Source organism: Penaeus vannamei, chromosome 23 (genome assembly GCF_042767895.1).
Source record: "Penaeus vannamei isolate JL-2024 chromosome 23, ASM4276789v1, whole genome shotgun sequence".
Classification (NCBI taxonomy): domain Eukaryota; kingdom Metazoa; phylum Arthropoda; class Malacostraca; order Decapoda; family Penaeidae; genus Penaeus; species Penaeus vannamei.
Genome location: NC_091571.1, coordinates 2,553,489 through 2,568,128, shown reverse-complemented (window position 1 = coordinate 2,568,128; position 14,640 = coordinate 2,553,489). Strand labels below are relative to the sequence as shown.

Below are 14,640 nucleotides of genomic sequence, written 5' to 3'. Positions count from 1 at the left end.
TAGTTTTATGATTTTTATCATTATTATTCCAATAGTCAAAAGGAAGCATATATCAATTTTTTTTCATTTTGTTTATGTGTTGTTTATTTGTTTGGGTTTGGTTATGTGAATGCATCTCAAGTTTCAAAGGCATTTTCCCCCCCCAAAGTTCAGTATATGATTTTTTTTCTTTTTCCTTTAGATCTGTCACTTCCAAGTTATTCTCTCAGGACAGATCCATATCGCATAAGCTGTGCTTTTGTTTGTAATTCAGGCATTTATATAAAAGCTCTTTATATATATTTTTTTCTTCGTCTTGCCTCATTTTGGTATTATGCCTGCATTGTAAATAATAATTTGTACTTATATTATTGTCATGACCATATTCTTTTTGCCCCAGAATTGCCTGAGAATGTTTAAAAGTAGATATGCTAATAACTAAAAGGAAATTAAATACGATTCTACGAATATATATTTTTATTTATTATCAGATATTTGCTTTCAGTTAAAAAAAAGATACAGCTTACCTTCTCTATTCAGTTTGGATCTGACCTCGGGATAAAATCCATAGCAATGGATTATCTTCCTGTTCGATACTTAGCAAAATGTTGTATAGAAAAAAAATATGCAACCCCAATTTCCCTGTTGCTTATACTGTCGTTGAAGGTCTAGTTAATTAGGGTGTTGTTACTTAAATGTATTTGATTATTGTTTTTTATTATTATTGTTATTTATTTTTTTATTTATTATTGTTTTTTATTCTTATTAATGTAGAAAGTGTTAGTGCTACAAGTTTAAAAAGAGGGAAAAAAGAGTCAAGAAATCAATGAAGAAACAGTTTTTGATCTTTGGCACTATCTTTTTTTCCTCCTCTGTCTTGGGAATAAATTATACATATTTTTTGTATGGACTATATGTATGCATGCATGCATGAGAGTGAGAGTGTGAGAATGAGTTAGTAAGTGTGAATAAGAGTGAGTTTGTGTGAGAGTGAATGTGAGTGTGTGTGTGTGTGTGGAGGGAGGTGGGGGGGGGGTCACATGCACATTTTAAAATTATTATTGCTCCTTACTGATAGTAATAAAAGTGAAATTCAGGCCTTCCAAATAATTTTTTGAGCTCTATAATAGTTATGACAAAGTTTTAGTTATGATTTCTTTTAATTAAGATGTCAGGCTATATTTGCACTGGCATAAAGAGCATGGCATTATTTTGTTTTTTGTTAATGCTAATAACAATCCCTTTAATTCCAACGAAGATAGTGAATGTTCCAGTGTGCAAGTTGCATTTTTTTCCTTTTTACATATGCATTTGGCTGAATTCATGTACAAATTTGTTATATATCTATATCATTTCCCCTAAGATAATATAAAGTTAATAGCAACATCACTGGCAGTTCTCACTACTCGCATGTTTTTAGTATTGTCTTCAATATTTTAGAGCGAACTTTCCTGAACTTCCTTTGGGTAGAGGATATGCAACATGATGAAGATGTTGCAGGAGCCTCGGCTGCGGCTATTCTTTCTGCTTGTTAAATATCAAGGAATAAATCAATACCTCTTACTTGCAAAAGATGGAGGGCAGAGGGAGTTTTCACAAGATTAACAAAAGAAGAAAAAGAAGAAAAGGAAAAAAAGAGTGAAGGAGAATGGGAAGGAAGTAGAAACAAAGAGAGTAGATAGGTAAGAAAGAGTGGTAAAATACGTAGGAAAGGAGGAAAAGGGTGGTGAATGTGGTCAACTGCCTTTAGACTTGAGAACGTTGGGAATGACAAGGGAATGAACATGTCGACAGAGGTGGTAGGGCATCACTTCATCTGCTCATTTCATTATATTTCTTCCTTTGGGTGTTATGCGTTCATTTTTTATTGATTTTGATTTTCCATATGAGTTTTGCTTCGCTGGTGTTTGCTTTTTGCTATTTGAGCTGTAGTAACTTTGAAAATAAAGCTTGTGTTGTGGTTTATGTTGTGTACAATGTATAATTGTATGTTGTTTACATTATGTAATCAAATCATGTTCATCTCTTTCTCTTTTTTCAATGGGTCTTGGATTAGATTTAAGATTTGACATTTCAATCAAGATTATGAAAGAATAATGTTTCATAAGATAGGTCAACAGCATCATTTTCAAATCCACAGTCCTCTCCATGGTTAAGTTAGTGTTACATGTTTATGAACTGCCAGTTTTAAGTTTTGTACTTAAGATTTGCACATTAGCTATGTGTTTCAGAAACTGGGGGTTCACACACTAGTAGTTCCGAATGATGAACTTGGAATTAAAGGGGACAGTATCCGTTTTAGAACTTTTTATGCTGTTTCCCTTATTCAGAAATAGAAATACATTGACTGCATTTAGATTTCATAAAACAGAAGAGGAAAGATTTAAAATTTCAGTTAACATATTTTTTGACAAATTATAGAAATTTGCTATTTGTTTTAAACTTTGATATGTTACTTTTTTTTTCGTTTTGGTTTACATTTCCATATACAGTAATTTTTATCTTATATGCACAAGCACACACATGCACACAGACCCACATGTACACACAAGAGAAAGAGAAAGAGAGTGAAAGAGAGAGAGGTAGAAAGAGAGGGGGTGGGCTAATACACATACATACACACACACACACTCAGAGGCATGTGTGCAAGTCATCTCATACGTGTAGTATTTTCCATACAAACAAGGCCCTTTCCACCACAGTTCTTACCATTTGCGACTAAAGATGAGGTCATTGGGACACTTTTTGAGAACAGTTTGAATAAGAGTGAATAATTTCTTTTTTTCTTTATACAACTTGAACAATCTTTCTATTTGTTCACCATTAATATAGTTGTTGTTATTATTATTATTGTTATTAATTTTTTTATACATTGCTAGATTTCTCACTTTCTGTTTTCTTAGATTTATTTCTATTTCTCTTTACTTTTTCTCACTGTAATCCTCAGACCTGCATGACGCATTTTTTGTTACCGATGTTTTGTAATCCTCAGAATGCAGATGATTGTCGAACTGATAGAGTAATAAATGTTGTTTGCAAAAAACAATATTTAGTTATAGAGCTCTTTTCGTGCTTGCTTGCTTAACTGATTTAGCAAGTTGCATGTAATTGAATGTAAAGAAGGATTATATTCATGTCATATCTCAACAACTAGTGTGCATTTTTCATATTTACTTTCAGTTTAGTTAATTTGTTAGATACTTTGTGACAAGGTATAGCTTGATATATCCAAAATACCTTTTTCACGTCGCTTTTATATATTTTGGAAAAAAAGAGAAAATTAACGTGGAAGTGAAATCAGGCTATACCATTGCATAGCCTCATAGTGTAGAAGTAAATTACAGTTGCTTGGTTTTGATTGGTACAGAATCTTTAACTCTTCATTTGAAGAGGATGGGTTTGTTTTTCATCATTCTCAAGACAGTATTTCTGCAAAGACCTTCATGCTAATGATATAAAGCCAGCATTAAGCCACTGTACTGGGATGGTGTGGTATACATGCCATGTCCACTGTGATTTTAGTTTATTAATTGTGTTTACATGCTGATGGATTAATACTTTTATGACAAGGAGAGTTAAGAGGAAAAGCTTTACATAAAAGAGTCTGCTCATTCTATATGATTCTCAATAAATACAAACAAATTGCAGTTTGTCTAAATTGAATTTGCAGTTACTTCTTTCGATGAGATATCCATTATACCAAAAAGTGGGGAGGCCACATAATGTGTTGTATTAGTAAGAGAATGTGTAAACACATTTCTCTCTTAGAGGAACTTCTTGAAATCAGACTTACTAACCAGATTGAGCAGAATGCATAAAGTTTAGTCAAAAGGGGTAGACCTCTGCCTGTAAAAAATATATATATATCATTAAAATTTTTGTATGTTACATATTGTCTCGTAAGTTATGTAAATGGTTTTGCTTGCCTTTTTTACATGCCTTGAAAATAGTGATTAATAAGAAGATAAATATATAATACATTTTGTTCAGTTACTGCTTTGAGGAAAATGACAGCTCTTATTATATTTTTTCAATTCTTTAATCTGCTTTCAGCTATCTCCTTATTTTGCTGAAATTTGTTTGCTGTACTATACATAAATTTTATTGTTGTTTCTCTGTTCTAGTTTTTTTATGAAATGAATTTTCCTCCTTTTTGTGAATAATGTGCAAACTCTTCATAAATCTGTCAATCTTTGGAAATATAATCTAAGCCATATTTCACCCATAACATAACACTGAGCCCTATTTGGCCTCATATTTGAAGGTTTACACTACAAGAATATAGGAACACTGGAATAAAGTAATACATTAAAACCTATATGAAACTGAGTCTTCAGTTCACAAACTCGCTTTCATGTTGTCTCAGTCATTTTCCACATATGGAAGTGGTGAATGATTTTTTAAAATTTGTTTTTGTTTATGCTTGGCTATTATCAGAAATTTTGATGGCTGAGGCGAGGTAGATAAGTGGTTTTAGATATACTGGTTAACTGTCTTTTCCATATATCTTTAGAAAATGAGATAAAAATCATACGTTGTATAGAGATATACAGAATCATATGCTGTATGTAAATAGTATAAAAGGAACATTGGTTGTGTGTCATTATATGATTATTAATATTTCTGTGCATTGTAACCATATAATCTTTTTCTCTTCAATGATCCTCAGAGGGGCCAGGTAGCTGATGAACTTGTGAGCCGTACGCTAGAAAACGCAGAAGCTGACCAGCGATCGACCGACACCTCCGAAGACCATGACGATCACGATGAAGAGCTTCCACTAATCACAGGTGAGAGGAAAAGGGAGAAATTGGGAAGGAGAAGAAGAGAGGATTGAAGGCCAGATAGAAGTAGAGGGAGAAATAGGGTTGCTTTTGAAGGGAAAATGGTCTTAGAATGGAAATGGGAGAAAAGATGGAACTGAGGAAATAGAATTGTTCAGAATGTTGTAGAAATGGAGGGGAATTAAGTGCAAATTATAAAGGAGAAGGGAAGAAGGAATAGGAATGAAAATGTAGATGGTATACGAGAATAAAGATGTAATGAGAGGTGCAAATATGTTGCAAATGGAAGGATTTTTAAAATTTGATATCAAGACAGAAGGAGAGTGGAAGTAAAAGATAAAAATATGAGTTGGAAAAGAAGTTTTAAGTTAAATGTGGTTGAATGAAGATGGAATGGCAAGAATGATTTAATTTACTTAAAGAAGATTATAAAGCTCAATAGGTTTCTTTGTTACATTGTGAGTGAGTGTGCGTGCGTGACAGTGAATATCATAAAAGATTCTGGCCTTTTTCCCCTCTACCTAAACTGTAATGATCAACTGCTATTATTCATTTTATGATTTATTCAATCATTTCTTTTTTCCTTTTAAAGAAATTGTGAATAATTTCTCCCTCAACAGATGGAGTCATTGAAAGAACGGTCGGGGAATACTATGCGATACAGGAACAAATCGAGATGGGTCAGATGGCAAAATTGTTTTACTCTACAGGTTGGTGGTCTTCTGGTCTCATATAATGTGTGACCAGTTAGGGCTGTAGTTTTTTTAATACAAAAGACTTACTTTATTGAATTGTTTAAGAATATTCCAATAAGGTTTTTAGTGAAGATTCATATTTATTTATTTATTTATTACCTGTATTTCTTTTTCTTCTTCTTCTTCTTCTTCATTCTTGATCACAAGCAGTAATATGATTTTTCTTTTCCAGTATGGGTTAAAGTTTTTTACATTGTGCTTTGCGTATACCTGTATGGAGACCTTGCTATTTATGAAGCGGCAGTTGCCAAGTCTCTCAGAGACATAATCTGGTAAGTTTATAATCTGTCAAGTTTCGATTAGTTTCACTCATTGTTTTGACAAATTAGCTTTTGTGAGTGGGGTGAAATGTTTTGATCAGAAAGCTATTGAAGATGATTTTGTCACTGATGAATATATGAAGGGATGCTTAAGAATACTTGTTTTAAGATACTGAGGTACATAGGCATCATAAGCATCTACCAGCCTGTAGATGTTTTACGGAGTTGTTTATAGATGATGACTTCAGAAATTTTATTTTTAAAGGAGAAAGGAAATTGGAAATCACGTTGTATTGAATTTGTAAAATTTTAAAGCTTTTTCTCGTCTTTTGTTTTAGACCACTTCACAGTCTATGAGTTTTATTGATATAGTGTTTTTAGACAAATATGATGTTTCTGTCCATGTTTCGTTTTTATATTTGTTTTTTTATTTCAGTGATTATGTGCCTGAGAACTGTACCAAGGAACTGTTAGATTCTGACCCATGTTTCACCGATTCTAGTCGATCCCACATGTCCAGAATGGAAATGTATAGAATCTGTACTGTAAGTGTTACTCTGTTCTCGCTGATTATGGATCAAAGTTTTAAAGTCCTTTATTTTTTTGTTTATTAATTAATTTATTTTTTTACTTTACTTTCTGAACAAGGCTTTGCTATAGGAATATTTTGTGGTATGCCCGTAATGAAGTAGAGAAGGTGTGTTTTATTTGAAATATTGTCAAGTTTGTCACTTTTTTTTTTTTCTACTCTTATTGCATATGGAGTCATATATTAGATCCACGCAACTACTTTGATAAAACACACAACTAATGTGAATAGAATACATATGTCTTGAAGTAAAAATTTTATAGAGGGAGATAAACTATGCAACCATTTCTTATATGTTGGTGTTATCTCTGTATCAGTTTTTCAAAATGAATCGCATTACTTTTTAATGTATTACTATTGTTTATTTTCTTATTTACAGTTTAGCTTTGTTGGGGTCATGGGTCCCTTCGTCTTCTTCAATCTCACTAAGACTAAGTACATGCAGATCTTGACTACCATCACAAGGTGGCTCGGTAAGTAAGCTTTTATTTGCATAGATTAGGATTAAGGAAATGTTTTCTTTTTCTTATTGTCTTTCTTGAGTGAGAGAGTGAGTGTGCGGGTGAGTGTGAGTGTGATTGCGAGTGTGATTGAGGGTGACTGTGAGTGTGATTGAGGGTGACTGTGAGTGTGAATGAGATAATGAGAGAATGTGCATGTGTGTGTATGTGGTTGTGCGTGTGTATGTACGACTGTACTTGTATGCACAAAGGTATGTCTAACTATGTGTGTGTGCGTGTGTCTGTGTCTGTTTCTGTTTTTCTGTATATAAAAGTAAAAACACACCAAATTTGAGAATGATATGCATCCAGTTTATAAATTCTATATACACATACATCCACACACAGTAAAAAGAATTAAAGGACTCAACATAAAGTGTACAGCCTGCCTAATAACCAATGCATGCTTGCCTTGCAGCGATGGGCACCATGATCACGTGGGCCATTGTGCTCTTGGCGGAAGGGAAGAACCAGGGTCACCCCCCTGCGGCCGATATCACCAAGCTCCCTCAGTTGTTTGGGGTGTGCGTATATAGCTTTATGTGTCACCATTCCTTACCAGCACTCATAACGCCAATAAGTGAAAAGAAGTCTATTTTAAAGGTTTGTTTTGCACCCACTCACAGTCATTGGTTATGTTATGGTTATTATTTGATGAAGTTTCACCTTTAATTGTAATAGTAGATGTTTTACACAGTATTCTAGTTATAAAGGTCAACTCACTGTACCAAAATCTGATTATAATGTAATGTAAGGGGATGTAAGGTTGCTTGACTTAATAAATTTCCTCTTGACACAGTGGTTCTTAACTTTTCTAAAGGCATATAAACCCTAACAAAAGATATTGCATATTTGGCAGACTGTAAATATGACAAAAAGAAATCAGTTTTTAAAATCAACAAGATATCAAAATTGCATCAAAACTCAAGACTATTTAGGCTAATCACAAAAGTAAAGTAAAAGGTCTGACAGCATTTGTTCTCAAAATTAAGTGCAATTAAGAGTTTTTCGTTCATACAGTGAATTTTGGAGGGCCTCGGCCAAACCCCCTGGAAAAGGTCCACAGCACCCCTGGGGCTCTGGTGAATTGAGGTTAAGAACTGCTGGCATATCCTTTTTCATGAAACATTGCCCTTAAATCTATATAAAACTTGCAGTACCTAATTTAGTTTATTGTAGCTTAAGACCATGTAATATGAATTAAGCATTATATGGTATCGCTCCATGTATGAATAGTAGATCTAGGAATTTAGATTGGAGATCTTGTGACTGAAAACATGTCTATATATGGTACAATGCATGCATGGTACATGTCAGTTGGTAGTCATTATTAAAATCATTGAGAAATAAAAGTAAAATAGGAGAATAAAGATGTGTGTATATATATATATATATATATATATATATATATATATATATATATATATATATATATATATATATATATATTTATATTTATATTTATATTTATATGTATGTATATATGTATATGTATATATATTTATATTTATGTTTATATGTATGTATATATGTATATATGTATATGTATATATGTATGTTTATATATGTATATGTATATATATATTTATATTTATATTTATATGTATGTATATATATGTGTATATGTATATATATGTGTATATGTATATGTATATATATGTATATATGTATATGTATATATATGCATATATGTATATGTATATATGCATATGTATATATATGTATATATGTATATGTATATATATGTATATATATGTATATATGTATATGTATTATATATATGTATATATATGTATATATGTATATGTATATGTATATATATGTATATGTGTATATTTATATATATGTATATGTGTATATGTATATAGATGTATGTATACATACAAATATATACATACATGAACATAGATCAATCTGTTGATACCTGTAGTGCATGTATTTAGTAAAATTGTACTGTCCACAGTGATTTTGCTTGATTAATTTTGTCTGTGAATCAAATGCATCAGAAGTCCATAATCGCCAAGGACTTCATTACTAGACTTGTAATTACTTCACCTTGAATTTACAGAAATGTTAAAGTTTTTGTTACTATTCTTATTAGTTTGTAGAGTCATGGTAATGGTAGTTATTATAGGAATAGAATTATTATGATTAATAATGATGATGATTGAAATTGGAATAATTTTAATCACAGAAAATCAAGGAATGGATAAAAAAGATAAATAAATAAAAATGAGATGAGTTAAACCTAGTAATTGAATTCTTGGCTATCAGCAAAAGCACTTCTGAAGTTATCTACGTGTAAACAAAAATAGAAAAGCAGAGCCGCAGAGGGCAGTGTGTACTTGTCACTGATGGGTTGACATGTAATTAATGCTTATCTGTACACAGTGTTATTATTATTTCTTTTCTTTGATATTTTCTTGCATGAAATGCTCCAAAGAATTCAGTACTAATTATTCATGTACAATTCTTGTATTGCATTATAACTATAGAAATTTTTTCCCACTTAGAAATACTGTGTTTTACCTTTTTTTTTGCTGCTGCTACTATTTATGCTCATTTATTGTTTTTTTTTCCTTGCAGCTATTAGGTGCAGATTACCTGTTGATTCTTCTGTTTTACTTGCTGTTGGCATTTACCGGGATCTTTGCCTTTGCGCACCTCAATGACCTTTACACCCTGAACTTCCAGCCAGACAGGTGTAAAGATGTTGATACTCCAATTGCAATTTACTGTCTTCAGGTAATGTTTGATTTTTGGAAATTTATTGATATAGGGTAGACGTGTTTGCTTAGTTTATTTGCAGGTGTCTTACATTATTTTACATAACCCCCCTACCTTCCTGTGTTGTAATAGATTGTGTAATAGTCAATTCCTGCTTATCATATACCCTTCTCACACTCTACACTCCTTGAATACACTTTATATAAATTTAATATTTATTGCACTGTTTCCACAGGTGTTCCTACTACTATTTCCAGTGTTTACCTTAAGCACCAACTTCCCCATCATAGCCATCACTCTGCGGAACAACCTCAAGGGCCTCTTCCTTAGGGAAACGCGACGGTACTCCTTCTTTACTTCACGATGCCTCTTCCCGCTCCTGGCCATTATCCCGCCCACAATCGTTGGCCTCGTCACCTCCAACGTGGAATTCCTGGTGGGAATCACAGGCGCCTACGCTGGCTCTATCATTCAGGTGAGGATGTAGCTTACTTAGGCACATTTCCTTCATGTGAGGAAGCCTTGCCAAGAGTGCTGTTTTTACCTTTAACGAGCTAGGCCGACAACACTGAAAGTATTTTTATTTATTTTATTTTATTTTTTCTTCTTTCTTTCTTTCTTTCCTTCTTCTTCTTCTTCTTCTTTTTGTGTGTGTACTGTGAGAACTTTAAGCTCTCACAGGAACTTATTAGTCTTTTGCTACATCATTAACTATTTGGAAAATGTAAAATCCACTTGTCTAATATTTTTAGAATCATTATCTACTATATAATGTAAACTTTCTATGTTTTTCACTCAGCAACTTATGCCTTGCTATTCCTTCATATGATATCCCTGATATTGTTCAAACTAATGCTTTCTTAAAACATGTATAACCAGAATACAGCCAATACAGTCTCCCTTTTTTCTTCACAGTATGTTGTTCCTGCCACTTTGGTCCATTATGCGAGAAAGATGACCCTAGAGCACATCGGCATGGGGGTGAAGAATCCCTTTTCCTCGCCCCTTCAGCATTACATGTGGCTCATTGCTATATGTTTGTGGGCAGGCGTGTGCCAAATCTTTGTGACGTTGTATTTGGTAGGGAAGGACTCATATTAGATGTGTAAGGAAAGATGATTTATGTGCTTGTCACACTGTATATATCCATTGTATATACTGTATATACAAGTTTCATATTCCAAAAGAAATACACAATAGAGGAGTGAATGTGTATAGATTTTCAGCATTTTTAGAAATATTTTATATAGATGAATTGGGTATTGCAATATTATGTTAATCATATGGTTAGGTGAAGAAACATACAATTTTGAGTTGTACGGACCATAAAATACAAATTCAACAATATGATTTCCTTTTGTTTTAGAGGTGCATCAATCAGGGTTTGCTTAGTTGTTGGTCAATTTTGTGATTTTATTTTTAATATGGACTATCATCCTTTTTTTTTTTAATGGGGAAATAAAGCAATGAGTAACGTGCATTGCTAATTTCCCATACCAAAGAAAGCTAAAGGAGGGAAAACAAAATAAAGTAGTAAGATTGTATGTGTGGAACATATCTGGAAGAAAAAATTATAATGTTTTAGCTTATTTTGATAACTTTGGCTCTAATAGTGCCAGTCTTCCTAGCTTGGTAAGACCATACTGCTTTTGTTAACCTTTTGGTTTCCGTGTGAAACGTTAAATTTTGGAGAATAAGAATGAAAGTATATGTATATTTTTTCTTTCGTTTTTATTTTTTGTGGATTCTGAAGAAGAGAGGGATGATTCCATTTGAATTTTTTAACTGTACAAGAGAAAAAGAAAAAAAAATGTCTTATCATAATGTGATGTAAAAAAGATGAAAAAGATAGATAAAAAATGTATCAAACTCGGATTTTTAAGGAAAGAGAGAAAACAATAGTACAAATACTCTTTTTTCTTACTATTATTATTGTTACTTGAACATATTATTCATTTGATATATATTTTTAATTTCTTTTTAAAATTACCTATATTTTCTTCAGGTAGAGCCTATGAACATGAATATTTTATACTGAAACCTTCGGTGCTGGAGGTGATGAAGAAATAGTCAAATGCGAATCAGGTTGATAGGAAAAGGAGACAGAAAGAAATTGTTTTAGTGACTTGATATGATTGTATTTTTATTTACAGTTTATCATTGTACATATATATATATGTATGAATATGTATTTTATATATAATCATTATTATTTTTTGTTTCGTGATTCTTATTTTTCTTTCTGTTCTCTGATAAAAGACAGTATATAAAGTTCTTTGTGATATATAGAAACATGTAGTAAATAGATAGATCTCAGTATTCTATCTTCTGTTCTATAGTATGTATTGTGTATATTCATTATTCAGCTCAAATTAAGGATGAAAAATAATGTTTTAGTAGTAGGCATTCTGTGATGAGAAACCATGTACTTTTTTTCTTCTTTTTTTACAATGATGGTTATGGTATATTGCATAATTGACAGTAGAACACATATGCAGAATCTTTGGTCTCACTTGTACCTTACAATCAAAATTTGTTTTTTTAAACTAAAGCTCTCTCCTTAACCCTTCTGTGAAGGGTCCCTTTAAGGGGCATGCTTAGCCTGTAAACTGCGGCATACATCATAGGATGAACAGCGTGTAAGTGCGACTTGCATCACATGATGTGAAGGCTATTTTTAAACATGGTGGCCTATATTTCATTCCCATATATCTTGAAATGGTGTTTGTTTTTTTACCCAGATAATTGCACAATACGGGTATAACCGCCAGAACCCTATTGTACAGTTTACAGGTTAAGCAACAGTGGGTCCCCACTATCAATTTTTTTGTTTTTTGGGCATATTTTGTCCTCTGCTTTTATGGAAATTTTTTTACCATTAACCTTGGTTACTCTGTCAAAACTTTATTCCTTTACAAAATCTAGAATATTCATCGAATTGTGACATGGCTGTGCTTTACACAGTCTTCATTGTAGAACAGAACACAATCATATTAAAAATGTATTATCAGTATATTTTAGAATTTATCAGAAAATACAATTACTGCATCATTTCTATTTAAAAATCCCAAAATGTTTTTGATTATTTTTTTAAAGATGAAATATATAAGGATGATTGTTATTGATGCTTCAGAAAAAAAAGGAATGAATACTATGTATAGCACTCACTCACACCCACATGTTGCAGCCATGCACTCAAAACATACCCATCAATGTGGGTTGCATAGTCACATTCAGCCCATCTCAAAAGGGTTAAGTTAGTCAGTTAAGTTAATGAACCTAAATGACTTGTAAGGCTGTAAAGAAATAGGACTTAGTCCATAGAAACCTGATGGTGAAAATGAAATGAAAAATTAATGGGTGATGATTAACCCACTAGCGCCGGTACATTTTCAAGCCAAAAATAATAGTTTCCAGGCTTCAAATTCAGCGCATGGGCCAGTCCGGGAACCGGCTGGCCCACCGCCCATCACGGCCAACAAAATCAGAGCACAAGCTCCGATCTAGCATTGTACACAGCGCAAGTGTGTTAACAGATTAAAAAATTGTGATAAAGTTAAACAAATTTGGTAGGGGAGTAGGTGTTTATATATAATGACATAACTTAGACATGTTAATGAAAGTGATCACAATCTTGTTTCTTTACTGTCATACCTTGTAATTCCATGTGTGTGTTAAATGCATTGGAATATGTATTTCAATAGTATATTGTATTTTACAGCCTCACACTGTTAAACTATTTTTGGTAACCTTTTTCTTTCTCATAAGGAACCAAAAACAGTCATTATTTTAATTATGATAAAATGTGTGTCAAAGCATTTTTTAATTAGATGCCATTTTCATGTGATGATTATTAGTATTATTATTGCTATTTTATGTTTGTAACTTGTTGGTTCAGTTTAGAAGATTAGAATTGGAGCATATATGATAATTTCTTTGTTTGTAACACTGATTAAGAAGCATAATATTGATTCATTAACTTTTCAAACACTTTCCGTTATCTTTCCAGTTTTAAAAGGAATGAAAGTCTAAGCTGTTGTAAAACAAGGGTAGCCATCTTGTCAAAAATATTCTCTGGCACTTGAAATATTATTATAACATTTTGTCTTATTACTTAGAGATGTCTACCCAGTTTGTTATGTCTCACCTTATTCATAGGCCAGAAAATGTAATTGAGTAACACACAGCATATAGATAGTTATTTCCATTAATTATATTCAATACATTGCTCACATGTAACCTAAAAGTATGGCAGATATTAAATGCTGAGGATATAGTTATCTTTCTTGATAAAATATATAATATGAAAAAGTTTGTTTAAGAAAGAAATCAAAAGTAAAAGAGGAGAAAATTAGGTTGTATATTTATATTAATTGAGTAGGTATTCATCTTTTAGTGATTATAAAGATTGCTTATGGTGTCAGAGGACGTGTCTTCAGAAATGGAGAGACATGAGAAAGTTGTGTTATGTTCTTGCATATTGAAAGAGGGAATCAATTGAGAAATAAGAAAAAACTAATATAATGTTCTGTGTATACTGGATCTGTTGTATTTTATGCACGTTGACCTGTGCTGTATAGAAACGTATTTTAATTTTAGCTTATTAAGAGAAGTATGTTTTTTATGTTGCTGTTAGGCACAGAAGAAATGTGTCAAGACAAAAATTGCTCCTTATTTTTCATTGATTTGTAAATATGAACAGATTTTTTTTCTGCATAAAGTATTAATTATTTTCAACATTTCTGTTATTGTTGGTATTTGTATTTTCTGTATATTCATATTTATGTTGAAATCAATATTACTTTTTTTATTTTATGTTTACTTCTTGACTGATACTGTTATTAGTATGCATAATATTATGATAAATATTATTACTATCTCCTTGTTTTTCTTCTTATTATTATTATTATTATCATTATTATTGTTATTGTCATCATCGTCATCATTGCTTTTTATTACCTTTAATATTTTAAGTACTTAAAGAACTAGAATTTGAAGCCGTCATGTACATTATGTAACAATTACAGTTACTCCCAAGAGTGGAAA

The 14,640-nt window shown here is 31.9% G+C and overlaps 1 protein-coding gene across 2 annotated transcripts in view; it reads left to right on the top strand.

The window, feature by feature from the left end:
• Nucleotides 1-11,798, top strand: part of LOC113816043 (transmembrane protein 104) — a 72,040-nt gene extending 60,242 nt beyond the window's left edge. The window contains exons 4-12 of one of the 2 annotated variants that reach the window (XM_070137506.1): nt 4,649-4,769; nt 5,384-5,473; nt 5,691-5,790; nt 6,215-6,323; nt 6,747-6,840; nt 7,286-7,470; nt 9,454-9,612; nt 9,830-10,069; nt 10,510-11,798. In XM_070137506.1, the coding sequence (XP_069993607.1) occupies nt 4,649-4,769; nt 5,384-5,473; nt 5,691-5,790; nt 6,215-6,323; nt 6,747-6,840; nt 7,286-7,470; nt 9,454-9,612; nt 9,830-10,069; nt 10,510-10,695 (1,284 nt within the window). In that variant the 3' untranslated portion in view covers nt 10,696-11,798. The remainder of the gene's footprint in view (nt 1-4,648; nt 4,770-5,383; nt 5,474-5,690; nt 5,791-6,214; nt 6,324-6,746; nt 6,841-7,285; nt 7,471-9,453; nt 9,613-9,829; nt 10,070-10,509) is intronic. The other variant, XM_070137507.1, reaches the window with a different exon arrangement.
• Nucleotides 11,799-14,640: the final 2,842 nt, after the last annotated feature.